At 41.6% G+C, this 21,614-nt stretch overlaps 2 protein-coding genes and 1 long non-coding RNA gene across 5 annotated transcripts in view; all 3 read right to left on the bottom strand.

Annotated features, from left to right (window-relative positions):
• Positions 1 to 5,821: 5,821 nt before the first annotated feature.
• LOC115169867 (alpha-tocopherol transfer protein) lies at positions 5,822 to 11,727 on the bottom strand. Of its 3 annotated transcripts, none has more exons than XR_003870931.1 (6): positions 11,083 to 11,727; positions 9,543 to 9,696; positions 8,937 to 9,130; positions 8,312 to 8,422; positions 7,555 to 8,093; positions 5,822 to 7,476 (listed from the first exon to the last, which is right to left on the bottom strand). XR_003870931.1 is itself a non-coding variant. In XM_029725931.1 (5 exons), the coding sequence occupies exons 1-5, from the start codon at positions 11,284 to 11,286 to the stop codon at positions 7,863 to 7,865; spliced, it is 894 nt and encodes a 297-aa protein (XP_029581791.1). In that variant the 5' UTR covers positions 11,287 to 11,727; the 3' UTR covers positions 5,822 to 7,862. The 3 variants fall into 3 exon arrangements, 1 of the variants encoding a protein (XP_029581791.1); XR_003870930.1 differs by having other exon boundaries at positions 5,822 to 7,417; positions 7,496 to 8,093; XM_029725931.1 differs by having other exon boundaries at positions 5,822 to 8,093.
• Positions 10,563 to 11,064, bottom strand: LOC115169868 (uncharacterized). Its single transcript, XR_003870932.1, has 2 exons — positions 10,860 to 11,064; positions 10,563 to 10,826 (listed from the first exon to the last, which is right to left on the bottom strand). It is a non-coding gene; the product is annotated as an uncharacterized LOC115169868 (long non-coding RNA).
• A 773-nt stretch (positions 11,728 to 12,500) lies between the features above and the next one.
• LOC115169869 (xenotropic and polytropic retrovirus receptor 1 homolog) overlaps positions 12,501 to 21,614 on the bottom strand; it is a 52,006-nt gene continuing 42,892 nt past the window's right edge. The window contains exons 10-14 of the mRNA XM_029725932.1: positions 20,972 to 21,172; positions 20,373 to 20,539; positions 17,981 to 18,120; positions 16,388 to 16,609; positions 12,501 to 16,211 (exon numbers count right to left, since the gene is read on the bottom strand). Coding sequence (XP_029581792.1) covers positions 16,157 to 16,211; positions 16,388 to 16,609; positions 17,981 to 18,120; positions 20,373 to 20,539; positions 20,972 to 21,172 — 785 coding nt within the window. The 3' untranslated portion in view covers positions 12,501 to 16,156. The remainder of the gene's footprint in view (positions 16,212 to 16,387; positions 16,610 to 17,980; positions 18,121 to 20,372; positions 20,540 to 20,971; positions 21,173 to 21,614) is intronic.

The following is a 21,614-nucleotide window of genomic DNA, read 5'->3' on the forward strand; positions in this document are numbered from 1 at the left end:
TTTCTAATCGACCTGGCCCGGGTATCCTGGAAGGATATTGACCTCATTCCGTCAGTAAAGGATGCCTTGGTTATTCTTTAAAAGTGCTTTCCTCACCATCTTCAATAAGCATGCCCCATTCAAAAAATGTTGAACCAGAAACAGATATAGCCCTTGGTTCACTCCAGACCTGACTGCCCTTGACCAGCACAAAAACATCCTGTGGTGTTCTGCATTAGCATCGAATAGCCCCCGCGATATGGAACTTTTCAGGGAAGTTAGGAACCAATATACACAGGCAGTTAGGAAAGGAAAGGCTAGCTTTTTCAAACAGAAATTTGACATCCTGTAGCACAAACTGCAAAACGTTTTGGGACACTGTAAAGTCCATGGAGAATAAGAGCACCTCCTTCCAGCTGCCCACTGCACTGAGGCTAGGAAACACTGTCACCACCGATAAATCCCCGATAATTGAGAATTTCAACAAGCATTTTTCTACGGCTGGCCATGCTTTCCACCTGGCTATCCCTACCCGGGTCAACAGCCCTGTACACCCCACGGCAACTTGCCCAAGCCTCCCCATTTCTCCTTCACCCAAATCCAGATAGCTGATGTTCTGAAAGAGCTGCAAAATATGGACCCCTACAAATCAGGCGGGCTAGACAATCTGGACCCTCTCTTTCTAAAATGATCCGCCGAAATTGTTTCAACCCCTATTACTAGCCTGTTCAACCTCTCTTTCGTATCGTCTGAGATCCCCAAAGATTGGAAAGCTGCCGCGGTCATCCAACTTTTCAAAGGGGGAGACACTCTAGACCCAAACTGCTACAGACCTATATCTATCCTACCCTGTCTTTCTAAGGTCTTCGAGAGCCAAGTTAACAAACAGATCACCAACCATTTCGAATCACACCGTACCTTCTCCGCTATACAATATGGTTTCTGAGCTGGCCATGGGTGGTCCTCAGCCATGCTCAAGGTCCTAAACGATATCATAACGGCCATCGATAAGAGACAATATTGTGCAGCTGTATTCATCGATCTGGCCAAGGCTTTCGACTCTTGTCAATCACCACATTCTTATCGGCAGACTCAACAGCCTTGGTTTCTCAAATGACTGCCTTGCCTGGTTCACCAACTACTTCTCAGACAGAGTTCAGTGTGTCAAATCGGAGGGCCTGTTGTCCGGACCTCTGGCAGTCTCTATGGGGATGCCACAGGGCTCAATCCTCGGGCCGACTCTTTTCTCTGTATACATCAATGATGTCGCTCTTGCTGCTGGGGATTCTCTGATCCACCTCTACACAGACGACACCATTCTGTATACTTCTGGCCCTTCTTCGGACACTGTGTTAACCAACCTCCAAACGAGCTTCAATGCCTTACAACTCTCCTTCCGTGGCCTCCAACTGCTCTTAAATGCAAGTAAAACTAAATGCATGCTATTCAACCGATCGCTGCCCACACCTGCCCGCCCGTCCAGCATCACTACTCTGGACGGTTCTGACTTAGAATATGTGGACAACTACAAATACCTAGGTGTCTGGTTAGACTGTAAAACTCTCCTTCCAGACTCACATTAAGCATCTCCAATCCAAAATGAAATCTAGAATCTGCTTCCTATTTCGCAACAAAGCATCCTTCACTCATGCTGCCAAACATACACTCGTAAAACTGACTATCCTACCGATCCTTGACTTCGGCGAAGTCATTTACAAAACAGCCTCCAACACTCTACTCAGAAAATTGGATGCAGTCTATCACAGTGCCATCCGTTTTGTCACCAAACCCCCATATACTACTCACCACTGCGACCTGTGTGCTCTCGTTGGCTGGCCCTCACTTCATATTCGTCGCCAAACCCACTGGCTCCAGGTCATCTATAAGTCTTTGCTAGGTAAAGACCCGCCTTATCTCAGCTCATTGGTCACCATAACAGCAGCCACCTGTAGCACGAGTTCCAGCAGGTATATTTAACTGGTCATCCTCAAAGCCAATTCCTCCTTCGGCCGCTTTTCCTTCCAGTTCTCTGCTGCCAATGACTGGAACGAACTGCAAAAATCACTGAAGCTGGAAACTCATATCTCCCTCACTAACTTCAAGCACCAGCTGTCAGAGCAGCTCACAGATCACTGTACCTGTACATAGCCCATCTGTAAATAGCCCATCCAACTACCTCATCCCCGTACTGTTATATATTTGATTTATTATGCTCCTTTGCACCCCAATATCTCTACTTGCACACTCATCTTCTGCACATCTATCACTCCAGTGTTTAATTGCTATATTGTTATTATTTTGCCACTATGGCCTATTTATTGCCTTATCTCCATTATCCTGCCTCATTTGCACACACTGTATATAGACTTTTTCTATTGTATTATTGACTGTACCCTTGTTTATTCCATGTGTAACTCTGTGTTGTTGTTTGTGTCGCACTGCTTTGCGTTATCTTGGCCAGGTCGCAGTTGTAAATGAGAACTTGTTCTCAACTAGGCTACCTGGTTAAATAAAGGTGAAAAATAATAAATAAATATATATATATATATATATATATATATATATATAATCGCTGCCAAAGGTGCTTCAAGGAAGTACTGAGTAATGGGTCTGAATACTTATGTAAATATGATATTTCAGTTAAATATGTTTTTTTTTGCAAAAACAACGTTTTTTGCTTTGTCATTATAGGGTATTTTGTGTAGATTGATGAGGGGAAAAAACGATTTAATCAATTAATCAATATGGCTGTAATGTAACAAAGTGTGAAGAAAGTCAATGGGTCTGTGAAACATAGTATTTCCATTGACAGGATCCTACTGAAGAGGACTGACCACCCCTCAGAGCCTGGTTCCTCTCTAGTTTCTTCCTTGGTTCCTGCCTTTCTATGGAGTTTTTCCTAGCCACCATGCTTCTACATTGCTTGCTGTTTGGGGTTTTAGGCTGAGTTTCTGTATAGCACTTTGTGACATCTGCTGATAATATATTTGATTGATTTGATCCTGACTACTAGGTTGTGTTATTATTTGTACAGAACCAGTCAAAAGTTTGGACACACCTACTCATTGAATTTTTTTTTTATTTTGACTATTTTCTACATTTTAGAAAAGTAGTGAAGACATCAAAACTATTATATAACACATATGGAATCATGTAGTAACCAAAAAAGTGTTAAACACATCAAAATATATTTTAAATTCTTCAAAGTCACCCTTTGCCTTGATGACAGCTTTGCACACTCTTGGCATTCTCTCAACCAGCTTCAAATTCCCACAAATGCTGAGCACTTGTTGGTTGCTTTCCCTTCACTCTGCGGTCCAATTCATCCCAAACCATCTCAATTGGGTTGAGGTCGGGTGATTGTGGAAGCCAGGTCATCTGATGCAGCACTCGCCTTCTTGTTCAAATAGCCCTTACACAGGCTAGATGTGTGTTTTGGGTGATTGTCCTGTTGAAAAACAAATGACAGTCCCACTAAGCGCAAACCAGATGGGATGGTGTATGGCTGCAGAATGCTGTGGTAGCCATGCTGGTCAAGTGTGCCTTCAATTGTAAATAAATCACTGACAGTGTCACTAGTAAAGCACCCACATCATCACACCTTCTCCTCCATGCTTCACGGTGGGAACCACACATGTGGAGATCATCCGCTCACCTACTCTGCGTCTTACAAAGACACGGCGGTTGGAATAAAAAATCTCAAATTTGGACTCATCAGACCAAAGGACAGATTTCCACCGATCTAATGTCCATTGCTCGTGTTTCTTGGCCCAAGCAAGTCTCTTCTTCTTATTGGTGTCCTTTAGTAGTGGTTTCTTTGCAGCAATTTGACCATGAAGGCCTGATTCACACAGTCTCCTCTGAACAGTTGATGTTGAGATGTGTCTGTTACTTGAACTCTGTGAAGAATTTATTTGGGCTGCAATTTCTGAGGTTGGTAACTCTAATGAACTATTCCTCTGCAGCAGAGGTAACTCTGGGTCTTCCTTTCCTGTGGCAGTCCTCATGAGAGCCAGTTTCATCATAGCGCTTGATGGTTTTTGCAACTGCACTTGAAGATATCAAAGTTCTTGAAATGTATCGGATTGACTGACCTTCATGTCTTAAAGTAATGATGGACTGTCATTTCTCTTTGCTTATTTGAGCTGTTCTTGCCATAATATGGACTTTGTCTTTTATCAAATAGGGCTACCTTCTGTATTCCACCCTTACCTTGTCACAGCACAACTGATTGGCTCAAACGCATTAACAAGGAAAGAAATTCCACAAATTAACTTTTAACAAGGCACACCTGTTAATTGAAATGCATTCCAGGCGACTACCTCATGAAGCTGGTTGAGAGAATGCCAAGAGTGTGCAAAGCTGTTATCAAGGCAAAGGGTGGCTACTTTGAAAATATATATAAAATATATTTTGATTTGTTTAACACTTTCTTGGTTACTACATGATTCCATGTGTTATTTCATAGTTTTGATGTCTTCACTATTATTCTACACTGGAATGAGTAGATGTATCCAAACTTTTGACTGGTACTCTATGTGAACTTATAGTATGTGAATCTGTCACATTCGTCTCTTCTAGTCCGTCTAGCTGTCTGGGCCTCAATGCCAAGAACAAGACAGATTCCTCTTTATCCTCCAGAGGATTAAATTAGTAATTTTTATAATAATTTCGGTCTGTAAAATAGTCAATTTAATAAAGATTTTATCTTGACAGTGGGTTTATGGAGGTGTGTACAGCTCATGGCGTCAGGTCTAATAGTAGGCATACTTACGAGTAATTTGACAATGAGAATTGATAGTCATAAATATTTCACGGCATAGTAAAGAGAATTCAGCATGTGGAGATACTAACTCATAAGCGTTTGGACTTTGGACTCATATTTTCCCCACTAGATGGCAACACTTGACCAGTTAAATATCCAGTAACTACCGTTCTGTAACTGATTATTTTTATATGCTTTTTTAAAGTCATTTTATGAAATGTCATTGAAAACGTTGTCTGTGGACACTCAAATTCATTCCACTGAAAAGTTCTTCTTCCTCCATATTCATTCACCAGTGAAGTAAGGGAATTCCATAGGAGGAAAAACAGTTGCACTACCCTCTACAGGGCAATTTTCATAAAATAACTAGATAAATACATGGTAATAGACTCATGCAATGCTTTCCCTCCCATTTCTTCTCCCACTTCATTTCTATCAATTAGAGCAGAGGGCATAGACTGAAATTCAGAAAACCTGGAAGTTAAAATATAATTGGTAAGAACAAGCAATGGTGGAAAAAGTACTCAATTGTCATACTTGAGTAAAAGTAAAGATACCTTAATAGAAAATAATTCAAGTAAAAGTCACCCAGTAAAATACTACTTGAGTAAAAGTCTAAAAGTATTTAGTTTTAAATATACTTAAGTATCAAAAGTAAAAAGTATAAATTATTTCAAATTCTTTATATTAAGCAAAACAGACAAGACTATTTTCTTGTTTTTTTAAAATTTACGGATAGCCAGAGGCACACTCCAACACCCAGACATAATTTACAAACTAAAAATGTGTTTTTAGTGAGTCCGCCAGATCACGGGCAGTAGGGATGACCAGAGATGTTCTCCTGATAAGAGTGTGAATTAGACAATTTTCCTGTCCTGCTAAGCATTCAAAATGTAACAAGTGCTTTTGTGTTTTAGGGAAAATGTATGGAGTAAAAAGTACATTATTTTCTTTAGGAATGTAGTGAAGTAAAAGTTGTAAAACATATAAATGGTAAAGTACAGATACTCCAAGAAATGACTTAAGTAGTACTTTAAAGTATTTTTTAAACATTTACAAATGTCAAGACAATGAGGGTGATATTAATTTGATATTTTAATAAAATATTCACCTTCTATAGGGCATTCAATTACAGCGGTTTAATAAACTTTAAATAGTGCAAGTTGTTTAATTACAGTACTATTCCAAAAACTAATAATAGTAGGAAAAGTAAACCTTTGCCATATGAGGAAGCAAGATGACGGTCTCTCAGGAACCACTGAATGACGCAAAGCTTACAAAAGTTCTTTTAAATTACTGGTATGTTCACATTTCCTCAATGCAATGATATTGGTCATAAAGATGTAGCAAGCAATGTGTTCCAACAAGCCTCAAGTAGAATATCAATAGAAAAACACAAAGAGGCACTTCATCAAAAATCATTTTGCTCGTCTTGCTCCCAAACTCCAAACAAACGGACACAAATAAAGCATAACTGAACATGATTAAATCAAGCCATCCAAATGTAATGAAATCTCCTCAAACATGGACAGAGGGCTTGTTTACTGCGTTTACTGAGGGCCTAAGGTCAGGAGGGGAGAGAGCCCAGCCAAACTCAACACAGTAGACTGAGAAAGATCCCAGCCAGGCTCAACATAATGTTGTGAGAGAACCTAACTAAGCTCATCACACTGCCCCTCTGGACAGCTTTTAGACCTTTGGACTGTTTCACATAAAGACAGGGAATGGACTAGAGCAGTGGATGCTGCTGAAGGGAGAGCAGCTCATAACAATGGCTGGAATGGAGTCAATGGAATGGTATGAACCACATGCAAACCACGCGTTTGATACCACTCCATTGACTCCATTCCAGCCATTATGTGCCGTCCTCCCCTCAGCAGCTTTCATTGGACTAGAACTTCTGTAATAACATACAGAGACGTATTCAGCACTTCTCTCATCTGAGTGAGAGAGATGTTGAAAACATTGTCATTTTTTAAAATCTCTCCAATTTTGCTACAATGTGAACATTTCTGAGGACACCTTTCTTTCATAATCTTCTGTGAGAAAAAGACAAAACAGCAAAGAACTGAATCAATTTCCTCCGAGTTTGCTACTACAGGCTGGACAAAGGATATTCAGGGATTTTTGCTTTCTTGTATTATCAATCTGGGTTAACGGATCTTTCCAAGAACAGGCTGGCTCAGCTTATACTTATTTGAGTAAAGAACTAAGCACTTAATCTTCATAATTAATTAAAACACCAATCATAGTATAAAAATATACATCACTACTACAGTAGACATTCACAGAATTGTAAAAATAGCTCAAATTTATATGTCTTTAACCTTGCCTTCTGTTTTAACACATTATGGTAGCAGTTGGTTGATTAAAGGGGATACCTAGTCAGTCTTCCGCATTTAACCCAACCCCTCTGAATCAGAGCGCTGCGGAGGGCTGCCTTAATCAACACTTTTGCACCCGGGGAACAGTGCGTTAACTGCCTCGCTCAGGGGCAGAATGACATTTTTACCTTGTCAGCTCTGGGATTCGATCCAGCAACCTTTCGGTTACTGGCCCAACGCTCCCACCTGCTAGGCTACCTGCCGTCCCGATAATATAAATGTTTGCAAAACCCATAAAACAGATGAGATGGCGAAAAGTAGTCTAGGCCCAATTCCAATGTGTTATTACCTAAACACAATGTGTTATTACCTAAACAATGTGTTATTACCTAAACAATGTGTTATTACCTAAACAATGTGTTATTACCTAAACACAATGTGTTATTACCTAAACAATGTGTTATTACCTAAACAATGTGTTATTACCTAAACACAATGTGTTATTATACTATTTTGAGCACTAGCTCCTACCGAGCATCCCATCATCATCATCCTATCTTTTCATCGACTACTGATAAAAACTTTAAATAAACAGGATACTCATGTAAACTCAAAACTAGCAGACAATCTTGGACCAAGAGCTCAAGTTGTGCACCCCAACCATATCGATTGGACTTCCCTTAAAAAAGAAGGTGAAGGAAGGAATAAGAAATTGGAATTGGACTTCAGAAGAATGCTACGAGTTGTGTGGTTGGTCAGTGAGATGCACTCTGGGATGTGTAGTCTATGAGGAGTTAGGAGCTGTAGGCAGACTGGCTGTCAGGTTCTGGGTCAGAGGTGACCTCATCTCCTGCAGGGTAGATGGTGAGCTGGGTGAGGAGTTCCTCAGACTGCAGGATGTGGGAGGTCCACTCCTTACACACCTCTTCCATGGAGGGGCCGCTGCCCCCGTACTCCTGGGGGAGGATGTCTTCGGAGAAGAAATCCCTCAGAGTCTCTTTGAAGGTGCTGCCATGCATGTGGATCTAGGAGTAAGACAGGAGGGCATTGACATGAATTAGTATCACTGCCGTCATGATCCACATTGTTGTCACTATCATCAGAGGCATCATCGTGGGTTATAAGAGCCTGCTCTAAACAACATCATCATCTCCATCACTCCTGTTAAAATGTATGAAAGAGATGTATCCAGGTGAAACAAGAGTCAGTGCAAGAACGTGAATGATGAAGCATGGCGACTGACCCGCTGTTTGATCTTATCAGGCAGAAATGGGCGGAGCATGGCGAAGACAGGTCTGAAGAATATGGGCTCGTTGATCAGATGGATTCCTCGCACCTTCAGAGGGAACGAGTCCTGAGGAGATCACATTTAAACATAGGCTTAAAGGTAGACTCAGCTAGATGATGTTGCAACGAGCAGCACCGCAGATATTGAGATGAGCGGGATGCAACACTTTACTCTCATACAGTCACACAAAGTATCTGTGCATGTGCACTTCCCACTACAACAGAGGAGAAGTTCAGCCTCACACTACAACACTCTTAGTTGTTGCGGATATTGACTAATTACTGTTGTTTACTTTGTGCATCTACATCATCTTGCTGATTCTACCTTTAGTACAGTATTATTACAGACTTACAATATAGCTATTGTGTATAGCTATATTCTGTAAGAGTAACACATGAGATTTCTGCAACTCTGGATCCAGAACTAACCTTATCCTTAGAATAACATGATCAGTAATGGTAAAGGTCTAACACTTATCATAGAAAGATTATTTCTCAAACCAGCGGACGGGCCCATTAAAACAGTAGTTGAAAATGTTGAGTGTCCTAATGAACATGACCCAGTTCAACAGATAACCTACCGTGAGCACAGAGGAGATCCTCTTGGCCAGGGAGGGGTTGATCTGGAGGGCGTGAGCGAAGCACCATCCCTGCATGTCAAAAATGGCTTTTAGTCCATTCCTCTGGGTCTCCGTCTCCTGGACGATCAGCTCAGATGTGATCAGACTGACACGGAACACCTCGTACACTGTGAAGTCTTTGGGGTTCCACTGGCCTGAGGAGAAAAGCCAATGCATCTCAAATGACAACATATCAAATGACACCCTATAGATAGCCCTCAAATCCAAATCTTCACCTCGAAGCTTTAAAAAAAAAAAAATGTATTCCCCTCTAATCAGGGACTGATTTAGACCTGGGACACCAGGTGGGTGCAATTCATTATCAGGTAGAACAGAAAACCAGCAGTGCTCCAGACCTCGTATGTTAAGAGTTCAATACCCCTACTATAGAGTATACTATATTGAAGAGTATTCCATCTCCTTACATAGCCTTTTACACAGCCATGGGCAGATTATTCCTTTTGATTTATGTTCAAAGCACATTTTAGGTGGTTTTATGCAGTGGTACCGCTTGCCTTGCCTGACACCCAGACCACACACTACGACACCCTAGAGGTGAGAACTAACCGATCCTATAGATGAGCACTCTGCTGCCGCTGAGGTCCCGGTCCCTCAGCACTCCATGGTAGTTATTCTGGAGGAGTCCCAGGACAGAGGACGGCTGCAGGTTGGCACTGATCTCTGGGCACTCCCTCCTCCAACGCTGGTAATTAACGAGTAGCTATAGATAGAAAGAGAAAGAAAATAAATATTTTGGGGATTGCAACAGAGGACCCACAGCCAGCTGTCAGCCTGTCAAATCATGTCAGGCTGTGTGGGCACTGTTAAGTGCCAAGCTGGTAAATGTTTTCCAAATCTATGTGTTCTGACTGACATTTTTAGGCTATGAACAGGATACAGAGCTACAAGCATGAACTATGCCACACATTTTGTTGAATGCAGTCAAGACACATACAAACATTAACTTACACTAAGCAACCCAAGTGTTTAACCCATGAATAATACAGAATAATTCACTCTCCTATAAACCTATGCCTGCATTGCCTATCCTACAGTGAATGTTTCGTTTTGGAGAGGTCCAAAACGTCCAACTATTGCAAAGCAAATTGTCTTTTTTGACATGCTTTTTGACATTATCCATGCATGTGCTGCAATCTGGACGTTTAAAACTTCCTCACATAGCGACAACCTGTAGCCCAAATAGTTTATTTTCCCCGTTACTCCAGTTGGCATGGAACCAACTTTCTTTCAGTGACAAACAGTCTTGAGTCCAAGTTCTAAACAAGTGCGATTGGCATCGAAACCCAGTTAGCACATAACGTTCTGAGAACCATGTTTCTTTGAGCTTAGTCTTATGGTTATTTTGCATACAACCTTCACACAATTTTCTGGAAATGGTGCAGGATAACCAGCTCGCACATAATGTTCTGAGAACTATGTTTCTTAGGTGGGAATTTCAGTACTTCAGCATAATGTTTCCTCTAGGTTTCTACCTCATGATTTTATTTAAAGTAATTCTCAAATTGTTTTCTGAGAACATTAAGAAACAACATTCTTCTTTGGGAATTTCAGTACTTCAGCTTAACATTTTCTACAGATGATCATGGTTTTATTTAAAGTCATGTTTTTTAAACACTAAGGAAACTTTCCAGAAAAAACACATGCCACAAAAAAATAAATGGTTGCATGATTAATGCCTTAGCAAATTAATTTCCATGTGTCCTATCTGTGCTTGGAGTTCAAAATAGTTAAACTAGGCTATCAGTTTTATTGAGTTATTGAAACATGTTATCAGAACGTTAATTATCTTCAAATAACCTATCATTTCCATTCTCAGAAAGTTCATAAAACCTCCTAGGAAAATTCAGGGAACCATAGTAAAACATTCTCAGAACCTCCCTGCAATCTAAAAAATAACTATCAACAGGCGAAATTTTTACTTCTGTTCTCAGAACATTTAAAAAGTATGGCTTCATTCCCAGAACCAATGGGATACCAAAAACGTACGTTCCCACAACTTCCAAGGAACCAATGTGCTAGCTGGGCAACATGCGGCATAGCCAACAGTTTCAATTTCTCAATACCTTTAACCCACCGAGATACCAACCTTCAGTGACAGCTCAACATTAAAGTCTCTCGCTCGCAGAAACTTTATTAGAAAACTGTCGGACCAATTCAAGCTTTGCTGCGGGTCGATGATGTCTTTCTGTGCCCTCTGTCTCAGTTCTAATAAATAAGGTTTGACAAAGTTGGAGTCGTCGGCCAAACTATTTAGGTCTCCCTCGTAATCCGTCTCCTCTCCGGACTTCATGTCGGTACTGTATCACATTTCACGCCCATCACACACAAAAGTAAGTTACTGAATTTACATAAAGGAGAATGATGAAACTTCCTTCGGCGCAATCAGAATAGGCTACTGAAATAGTCTCGCTCGTCAACACGCACGCGGCTCACTTACTCACCTCTGTACAACAAGGCAAATACTTTAAGCGCGTGTCGACGAAATTACTGGTCAGGGGTAAAACGATGTTTTCAAGTACTTGTCGACCTAAAGTTCACTGCCATGATACGTGGCAGTAGGGCAAGACTGTGGAAAAACTAGTCCAGCGACTTGAGCAATGTTTGAGCTATTAGACTAAATAAATTGTTCCATTATGCTACAATTCAAACACTCAAATAAGGCAGGCTAGTGTCGTCTATTTGGTCATACATTTTATTTAACTAGGCAAGTCAGTTAAGAACAAACTATTATTTACAATGACGGACTATACCGGCCAAACCCGGACGACGCTGGGACAATTGTGCGCCGCCCTATGGGACTCCCAATCACGGCCGGTTGTGATACAGCCTGGAATCGAACCTGGGTGTCAGTAGTGACGCCTCAAGCACTGAGATGCAGTGCCTTAGACCGCATGCATCACTCCCTAAACGGAATGAAATACTTCCAGTGGAGAATGATCAGGAATAGATTGTACCGTTACAAACTGGCTGTAAAATGTTATTTTTTCTGGACTAAGTGAATCCATTGCATGGATACAAATTGTTACATTGTTAAAGTGTTTCAACCTTCTTCCACGAAAGGGAGGTGTCGTATTGACCACATTTGATAGCGGACGTCTAGGCATGGGCATATTTTTTGGTGCCAAATCAAATTTCTGGCTTGTCCTTGCCTAAACCTTGTAAACCGAGAACAGTATTCAAATATTACAATATTTCATCGAATTTCTCTTACACCTATTAAAAAGGTTTCAGCCTGCCAAGCATGGGCAAGAAACGTTGTCTGTTACTTTGAGTAAGCTATAAGAATATATTTCTTTGACACCTCCCTATGCAAAATAAACCAAAATATATAGCAAAATGTTCTCACCATTAGGCCAGCTACATTCAAACATTATGGAATAGAATGCCCTCTAAAGGTCATAGAAACAGCGCCACCCGCAGGACAAAGAAATAGTGGAAGAGACTGGATAAAGAGGAAATAAATAGGTACAGAAGGATGGAAATAAACAGCTACAAGTACAGAAATGTTTTGTCTGACTTTTTTTAAACTCAAAAACCATGTAACAGGGAGGGGAGGGGAGGGGGGGCGATCCAGGCACCTCAGTTAGCAGAGAATGCCAAATGCATGAGGAGTACTCTTAAGGTAGTAGTTACAGTGACCAGGGGTACAGGGTATGATGACAGTACATAGGGCGAGCATGTTAAAAAAACTGGAGCATAAAAACACCACGCTGGCGGGACATATGGGACATGGGAAACAGTCCGTTTCATATAGTTCATACAGGGCCCTTCCTTCACTTGGGTTTTTTCAGTCTTTATAGCATTCTAGGCAGAAGGGAAACATGGTAACTTTCTAAAGAGTTTTGTTTTGGTCCAGGCTTTCGGTATAGTAGGTTCCACTCTTCTTCCATAGGAGGATCTATTGGAGTGACAGCTCTGAGAGATCCAGTGATCCAATGAGAAGCGGCAGGGAGACGGGTCCAGTGCAACTCCACCCTTAGCATTCATAGCTGGAACATACTCCAAGCAAGGGGTTTGGGTGTGTGTACAGGGTATAATTGTAAGCAGGATGTGTGTAAGCACTTCAGAGAGTGTGCATTAATATTTACAAGGCTTTGTATGTGTGTGTGGGCCCTCCAGCTCACTCTCTCAAGGGTGAGATGTTACTTTAGGAATGTAACAAAAGGATAGAGATATTCTCTATTTCCCCCACTAGGTTCATTGGTTGACCTAGGAGGTACAGTCCCCAGACCTGTAGAGACCACAATATTTGAAAAAGTAACAACAGGTGACCATCACAATCTTTTCAAGGGGCGGGGGACCCAAGGTGCACAGGGTGTTGAATTGTTACTAGTTCTCATTGGGCCACAGCTTCTGCGTTTCTGTTTATTCTGTGTCTACTATGGTTATTTTTAGCAGCTAAAGTGCATTTCTAGCAAATCATTCAGATGAGGTGACTAGTTAAATAGGAATTATTTGATCTACAACACACCGAGGCCCAATGAAAACCAACAGTTTGCCCTGAGGCACTGGGGTCCCTCCTCCCCCTGCTGCAAACATGGCTTTATACTTATGACTTATTACAGGGATAATGCATGGCTGTTATTGCTAACCAGCTCCATTCAAGTCTAAGAGCCTCCGAGGTCGGCTCCCTTTGAGCTGGTCATGACATGGTCGACAAGAAAGCTCAAGCATCACAGGGACATATCTGAAATGGCACCCTATTGCCTATATAGTACCCTAAGTTAAAAATAAGTGCCCAATATTGGGAATAGGATGTCATTTGGGATGGAGCCACAAATCGAACACCATGTTGTCTTTATGTGGTTTATCTTCTTCATCACATTATTTAAGACAAGTTCCCCCAGACATTTAAGCTCCATCAGGCTTTCCACAATCACTATTGTGGTTGACCTCTACACTATGAAATGCAGCTTGAACTTCAAGAAGTATGGGCCAAATCCTAACCTGAGATACACCTGGGTTAACTCAAACCTTTGAATATTGTGCATTAATGTCAATGGGAGATGAGTTATCCGGGCATATCAAGTTAGGATTCTGCCCTAAATGATTGCTTATATCTTTACAGGGTTAGTAAATCTACCAGGGCACACAATGGGGGTTAAAACCCTCAGGTGGCTTTTGGGAGAGGCAGGAATTCTAGGAAATTGTGTTTACTCAGTAAGAGTAGAACATTTAAAGCTTTTGCCTTCATTAGAACTGAGAATATGCATTGAATGCATTCTAATATTAAAGACTCCTTAGGTGAGTCAACACAGACACTTCTCTTCAGGACTAAATGTGAGAACGCACACACATCGTGTTTGTTGGCTGGAATTACTAACAGAATGATACATTCAACAAATGACTCAAAGTGAGAAGTGTTCAAGCTAGGAACGAATAAAAACTATTGAATTGATGGAATGACTCAGATTTCTGCTACAGAGGAATATAATGTTTTATAATTTCATTAAACTGAAAATATTAATTTCAGTTATCTAGTAAAAAAAAAGAAGACTCTAGACACACCAAGGATGTGGACATAAGAATGAACAGGATGGGTGGATCAGAATGGAGATGATTGGTTGGTGAAGAGGCCAATCCCTGCACACCCCCAGACACACGCGACACCTGACTCCTAACTGGCATTGGGTGTGCTGCCCTGAGATCTAATGGAATGGAACGGACCAGGAACAACACAGGGCCCTAAAGATGGCTAAACTCAAGTTGACAACAGAGATCTGCGTTATGCTGCTTAGTGGACACAAGGCTGCGAAGCAACGCAGATAGAACTAGGATGTCTAGAACAGAAGGTATATATTAAAAAGTGAGTAGGGCTCTGATTTTCTCCTGACCATGTGACCTGACAACTCATGTCACATGACCAAGAAAAAGTGAGGGCTGTTAATAGTGAAATATCCTCTATAGATTCTATTTATATCTGCTGTGCTATGTGACTTACGGAGGCGTTGTGCCGTGGAAGCACAGTCCAGCTCTCAATGGAATGTTGCAGATATTTGGCTAGCTCTGAGAAGAGCAAGCGATATAACGATAGTAGAAAATCCTGCCATTCTCACACAGCTTACTGAGAGACTGCATTAGCTCACACTGGTATCTAAAAAGACGAAAGACTAGATTTGGCATGAAAGTAAACATAATGTTATAGTTAACCCAGATTGGAAGGTTCTGAAGACAGGGAAGGGGGTGGCTTGTTTTGAGAGAATTGTCTACATCGGAGCCTCCTGAGGGTTTTTGAACATACAAAGTCCTTTTATAGGATGAGATGCCCAAAAAACATTGGTCTCTGATCAGACTTATATTCAGACCAACCCACTTAGCCATTAGAATGAATCCCAATCCCCAACAGGTCCTGGAACAGTTCTTATGGGCAACGTAAGGCAGACACTTTAGAAGCCATTTCAAATCAGAAACACCCATTTTGTTTTTTATACATTTTTTTCACTCCCAAAATGTTTTAGGCATCTCTCCCCTCGCATAAATAACAATTAAATGTACATTCAACAAAATAAAATAAGAACCAAGGTATTCGTGGAAGAACTTATAGCACATGGAAAGAACAGCCACATTAATATAGTCATCTTCATCATCATGTTCATCAAAACATGGAATGAGAAAGTCAAAGAACCAGACTGATTGCAGAGGAGTGTCTGATCACTGTTCAGAGTCCAACGCTCTCTGTCTTTCTTTATATATCATTTCTGATTAGCCATCTTGAAATCAAGTTAGTCCACCCGTTTGTTCTTCCTGACATCTACATCAACATGTAGTCTTGTTTTCTCGTCTCTTTCCCATGAATCTGAAAAATAACGGGTGACGTCAACTCAGTACTAAATGGTCCATGAATGTAACAAAACAAAGTGGCTTAAAAGTAGCTGTTCCAAGGTGTGTGTATAATATTTTGTTCCTCTACCTACTCCTATATTCATGTCTTTGTACTCTGTGTGTGTGTGTGTGTGTGTGTTTGTCAATACATGTAAGGTGCAGATAGGCAGCTCTGTGATGGACTGATTGGAGAAGCTGACGAGGGGCAGGTCAATCAAACGATCGATCGACTGATTGATGGAGGAGGAAGGGGGTCAGGGGGCGTGTCCCTAGGAGGGGCGTGGTCCTTTAAAGAGGTTCTGAACCCATGCTATGGATGCAATGGGTCTGGCCTGATGTCAGGTGTCCTCGTCAGTGTCCTCGATGAGAACTTTGGTGTCCCGGGTCTTGGTCCTGAAAGGGAGAGAGAGAAAGTTTAGTATAGGGCAACACAGCCATAAGTTTTATATAAGGTGTGTACCATATTACCGTACTGGGAAGCGAGGCGAGGCCGTCTCAGGGACATGCTGTAGCTTTGTGTGGTTGTGTATGCATGCCAATGTGTGTGTGTAGCTCTTCTATAACCGTACTGGGAAGCGAGGCGAGGCCGTCTCAGAGACATGCTGTAGGAGCGTTTCCAGTTCTTCTTGCCTAGGCGGTTCCGGACTCCATCCTCCTGGTCCATCATCTGCTCCAGCAGCGTCTGGTCGTCAGCGTTCAGTGGAGCCACTGAGATGTCCCTCACGGCTCGGAACTCACCACAGTTATTCAGGTGCTCGTTCTCCAGACGGAAGAAGTTCCAGACAAAACGCCTGCAGTGGAAAGGGGGAGGAAGAGAATAGCAAGTGAAATATTGTAGAGGTCTTTCAATGTTCGTATGGGAAGAGAGAATTATGTATGAAAAGTCCTTGACGTATTTAGTGGCTAAATGTTTGCCTTTTAAAACATTTAGGAGAAAGAGCTCTACCTCGGAGGTCACCACAATAGTAGTCAGCCCTGAAATGTCCATTTACAGGAAATAAGATATTGGCATATAAAAAGGGTGTTTGAGAGACAGAGGGTAGGGAGAAATAAAGTGAAAGGAAGAGAGAATGCAAAGAAAATATAGAACACAAGAGACAGAGAACGACAGAGAGAGAGAGAACGACAGAGAGAGAGAGAACGACAGAGAGAGAGAGAACGACAGAGCAGGGAGAGAGAGAGAACGACAGAGCAGGGAGAGAGAGAGAACGACAGAGAGAGAGAGAACGACAGAGCAGGGAGAGAGAGAGAACGACAGAGAGAGAGAACGACAGAGAGAGAGAGAACGACAGAGAGAGAGAGAACGACAGAGCAGGGAGAGAGAGAGAACGACAGAGCGAGAGAGAATGACAGAGCGAGAGAGAATGACAGAGCGAGAGAGAATGACAGAGAGAGGAATGCTATTTGGCCCTAAACAGAGAGTACACAGTAGCAGAACACCTGACCACTGTGACTGACCCAAGATTAAGGAAAGCTTTGACTATGTACAGACTCAGTGAGCATGGCCTTGCTATTGAGAGGCCGCTGTAGGCAGACCTGGCGCTCAAGAGAAGACGGGCTTATGTGCGCACTGCCCACAAAATGAGGTGGAAACAGATGCACTTCCTAATCAAATGTTTGACCATATTAGAGACACATATTTCCCTCAGATTACACAGACCCACAAAGAATTCCAAAACAAATCCAATTTTGATAAACTCCCATATCTATTGGGCAAAATACCACACGAAAAGGGCAACGAGTGAAGAACAAACGTCATTGTAAATACAACCCACATTTATGTTTATTTACTTTCCCATTTTTTCTTTAACTATTTGCACATCATTATAACAGTGTACATAGCCATAATGACATTTTAACATGTCTGCTGTTCATTTTTGATTGTTTATTTCACTTGCTTTGGCAATGTAAACATATATTTCGCATGCCAATAAAGCCCTTTGAATTTCATTGAGTGAGAGGGGGAGGGGGAGCGAGAGAAAGGTGGAAAGAGCGAGGTAGGGCGAGGTAGAGCGAGGTAGAGCGAGGTAGGGCGAGGTAGAGCGAGGTAGAGCGAGGTAGAGCGAGGTAGAGCGAGGTAGAGCGAGGTAGAGCGAGGTAGGGCGAGGTAGGGCGAGGTAGAGCGAGGTAGAGCGAGGTAGAGCGATATAGTCTGTTCTCACCTGAAGACCTCCAGAGGGGCTAGGATGGTGGCCAGGATGTCTGCAGCGGAGGGTATCCCACTGACTGTGCTCAGGGAGAGGGGTATCGTCCAGGCAAAACGTAGCAACACATCTTCCAGTATGGCACAGTAGTAGTAGGCCTGAACACACACACACACACACACCAAATAATCACATACAAACCTGAAATAATAGGCCTGAAAATATTTTTATGATGATTTACTACATCATCATACATTTCTGTGTTCCTCTTTGAGGCATAGGCTTTCCCCAACAATATACACACACACGCTCAAAAGTTTGGGGTCACGTAGAAATGTCCTTGTTTTTTAAATACATTTTTTTGTCCATTAAAATAACATCAAATTGATCAGAAATAGTGTAGACATTGTTAATGTTGTAAATGACTATTGTAGCTGGAAACGGCAGATTTTTTTGGGAATATCTACAGAGCCCATTATCAGCAACCATCACTCCTGTGTTCCAATGGCACATCGTGTTAGCTAATTCAAGTTTATCTTTTTAAAATGCTAATTGATCAGCTTCATCAAATAGTACCCGCAAAACACCAGTCTCAACATCAACAGCGAAGAGGTGACTCCGGGATGCTGGCCTTCTAGGCAGAGTTGCAAAGAAAAAGCCATCTCTCACACTGGCCAATAAAAAGAAAAGATTAAGATGGGCAAAAGAACACAGACAGAGGAACTCTGCCTAGAAGGCCAGCATCCCGGAAATGCCTCTTCGCTGTTGATGTTGAGACTGGTGTTTTGCGGGTACTATTTGATGAAGCTGCCAGTTGAGGACTTTTGAGAAACAGACGCCTCACACTAGACACTAATGTACTTGTCCTCCTGCTCAGTTGTGCACCGGGGCCTCCTACTCCTGTTTTTATTTCTGGTTAGAGCCATTTTGCGCTGTTCTGTGAAGGGAGTAGTACACAGCATTGTACGAGATTTTCAGTTTTTTTGGCAATTTCTTTGCATGGAATAGCCTTCATTTCTCAGAACAAGAATAGACTGATGAGTTTCAGAAGAAAGTCTTTGTTTCTAGCCATTTTGGGCCTGTAATCAAACCCACAAATGCTGATGCTCCAGAAGGCCAGTTTCATTGCTTCTTCAAATCAGCACAACAGTTTTCAGCTGTGCTAACATAATTGTAAAAGGGTTTTCTAATGATCAATTAGCCTTTTAAAATGATAAACTTGGATTGGCTAACACAACGTGCCATTGGAACACAGGAGTGATGGTTGCTGATAAATGGGCCTCTGTACGCCTATGTAGATATTCTGTTAAAATACAAATCTGCCGTTTCCAGCTACAATAGTAATTTACAACATTAACAATGTCTACACTGTATTTCTTATCAATTTGATGTTATTAAAATGTGGGAAAAAATAGCTTTTCTTTCAAAAACAAAGACATTTCTAAGTGACCCCAAACTTTTGAACGGTAGTGTATATATATATTGAACAAAAATATAAACGCAACATGTAAAGTGTTGGTCCCATGTTTCATGAGCTGAAACAAAAGATCCCAGACATTTTCCATTCGCACAAAAAGCATATTTCTATCAATTTATTTGAAAAAGAATTTGGCAGAATGTCCAACCGGCCTCACAACCACAGACCACGTGTATGGCGTCTTGTGGGCCATACAGCGGTGTGCTGATGTCAACATTGTGAACAGCGTAGCCCATGGTGCGGTGGGGTTATGATATGGGCAGGAAAAAGCTACGGACAATAAACACAATTGCATTTTATTGGTGGCAATTTGAATGCACAGAGATATTGTGACGAGATCCTGAGGCCCATTGTCGTGCCATTCATCTGCTGCCATCACGTCATGTTTCAGCATGATAACGTACGGCCCCATGTCCCAAGGATCTGTACACAATTCCTGGAAGCTGAAAATGTCCCAGTTCTTCCATGGCCTGCATACTAATCAGACATGTTACCCATTGAGCATGTTTGGGATGCTCTGGATTGACGTGTACGACAGCGTGTTCCAGTTCACGACAATATCCAGCAACTTCGCATAGCCATTGAAGAGGAGTGGGACAATATTCCACAGGCCACAATCAACTCTATGCAAAGGAGATGTGTCGTGCTGCATGAGTCAAATGGTCCCACCAGATACTGACTGGTTTTCTGATCCACACCCCTACTTTGTTTTTTTAATATATCTGTGACCAACAGATACATATCTGTATTCCCAGTCATGTGAAATCCATAGATTAGGGCCTAATTCAATTATTTCCTTATATATGAACTGTAACCCAGTAAAATCTTTGAAATTGTTGCATGTTGCATTAATATTTTTGTTCATAGATGATTAAATCAATATTCAACAGTTTGGTTGGTATAACTTTTTCCCCCCCAAAGGTGCATACTAACTTTCTGGGGGTAGACGATCTCCTCTCTGAGTAAGGTGTTATCGCCTGCGTTTCGGTCAAACAGGCCCCAGTCCATCTTCAGGTCCCACACCAGGGTGTAACAGGAACTGACTATGGAACAGCCAATCAGCAGGTAGAAGAAGATCTTAGCTTCGTTGTGACTCGCAGCTAGGAGAGAGGTATACCAGTTTGACACCAGAATATTGAAACACAAACATATTGACAAGGTCAAATAAATAAGTGTGTAAACATTGTTTCACCCTCATTAAACACCAATGGTATTCACTAAGTTGATGGCTTATATTTAGGATAATGCTTGAGCTTTGTCATTAAATTTAAACAAGTTTATAATCTTATTCAATTATTTGATATATGATAAAGTCACACAGAGGGCCAAAGATTATTAAATACACCAGTGATAATCTGAGGTACCCAAAAGAGCCATTAGATATCTTGTGCTAGATTATATAAAATCCTTGAAAGAAACCAAAATTCTGGTACTTTACTGGTAAACTTCTAAAGTTTCCAGTAATATGCCCTCCCTTTGTAACTGTACTGTCTGAGGAGTACACTAGTACAATACAGTATCACGACACTCACAATTCTCTTTGTGAGTGCTGTACAGGGCAGCGAAGGTGACCACGAAGAAAGTGGTAGAGTATTTCCCGGCGTTGACCAGGTGAGGGAAAGCCCGTTTGGAGTCACGGTAACGGCGCAGGCACTGCACGAAGCGGAACCACGCCGGTAGACACTGGATCACGGCCCGCACACCGTACGAGTAGGAATGACACACGCCTCCACCTATCAGAATTATTATCAATCAACCAATACAATCTGCCGAATATGTTCCATTGAAATTCCCCTCTGTTGGATGGACTGGACATTTTCTTTATAGGAATGCAATTCAATATACACAAATGACTTGAGTTTAAAATGGAGTTGACTCCAACACTTCTCACCCATGCAATCAATAACATAAACATGATAAAACATGTAGGAACAGGGTTAGGTGGTGGTGTGTATGTTTGTTTGGACTGGATAATGTTTGTTGTGTTTGCATTATGTGTGTGTGGACTAGGCTATGTTTGTTTGGACGAAAGTCTTGAGGGTATGTTTAGTGTGGGCTAGATCAGGCTGTAGGCTTGTTTTGGCTGAGCTTTGTGTGTTTGGATAAGGCTGTGTTGAGTTGTGTTTAGTTGTGTGTGAGAAAGAGATATATACAGACAGAGAGAGGAGAGAGGGA

This window comes from Salmo trutta, chromosome 31 (genome assembly GCF_901001165.1).
Source record: "Salmo trutta chromosome 31, fSalTru1.1, whole genome shotgun sequence".
Classification (NCBI taxonomy): domain Eukaryota; kingdom Metazoa; phylum Chordata; class Actinopteri; order Salmoniformes; family Salmonidae; genus Salmo; species Salmo trutta.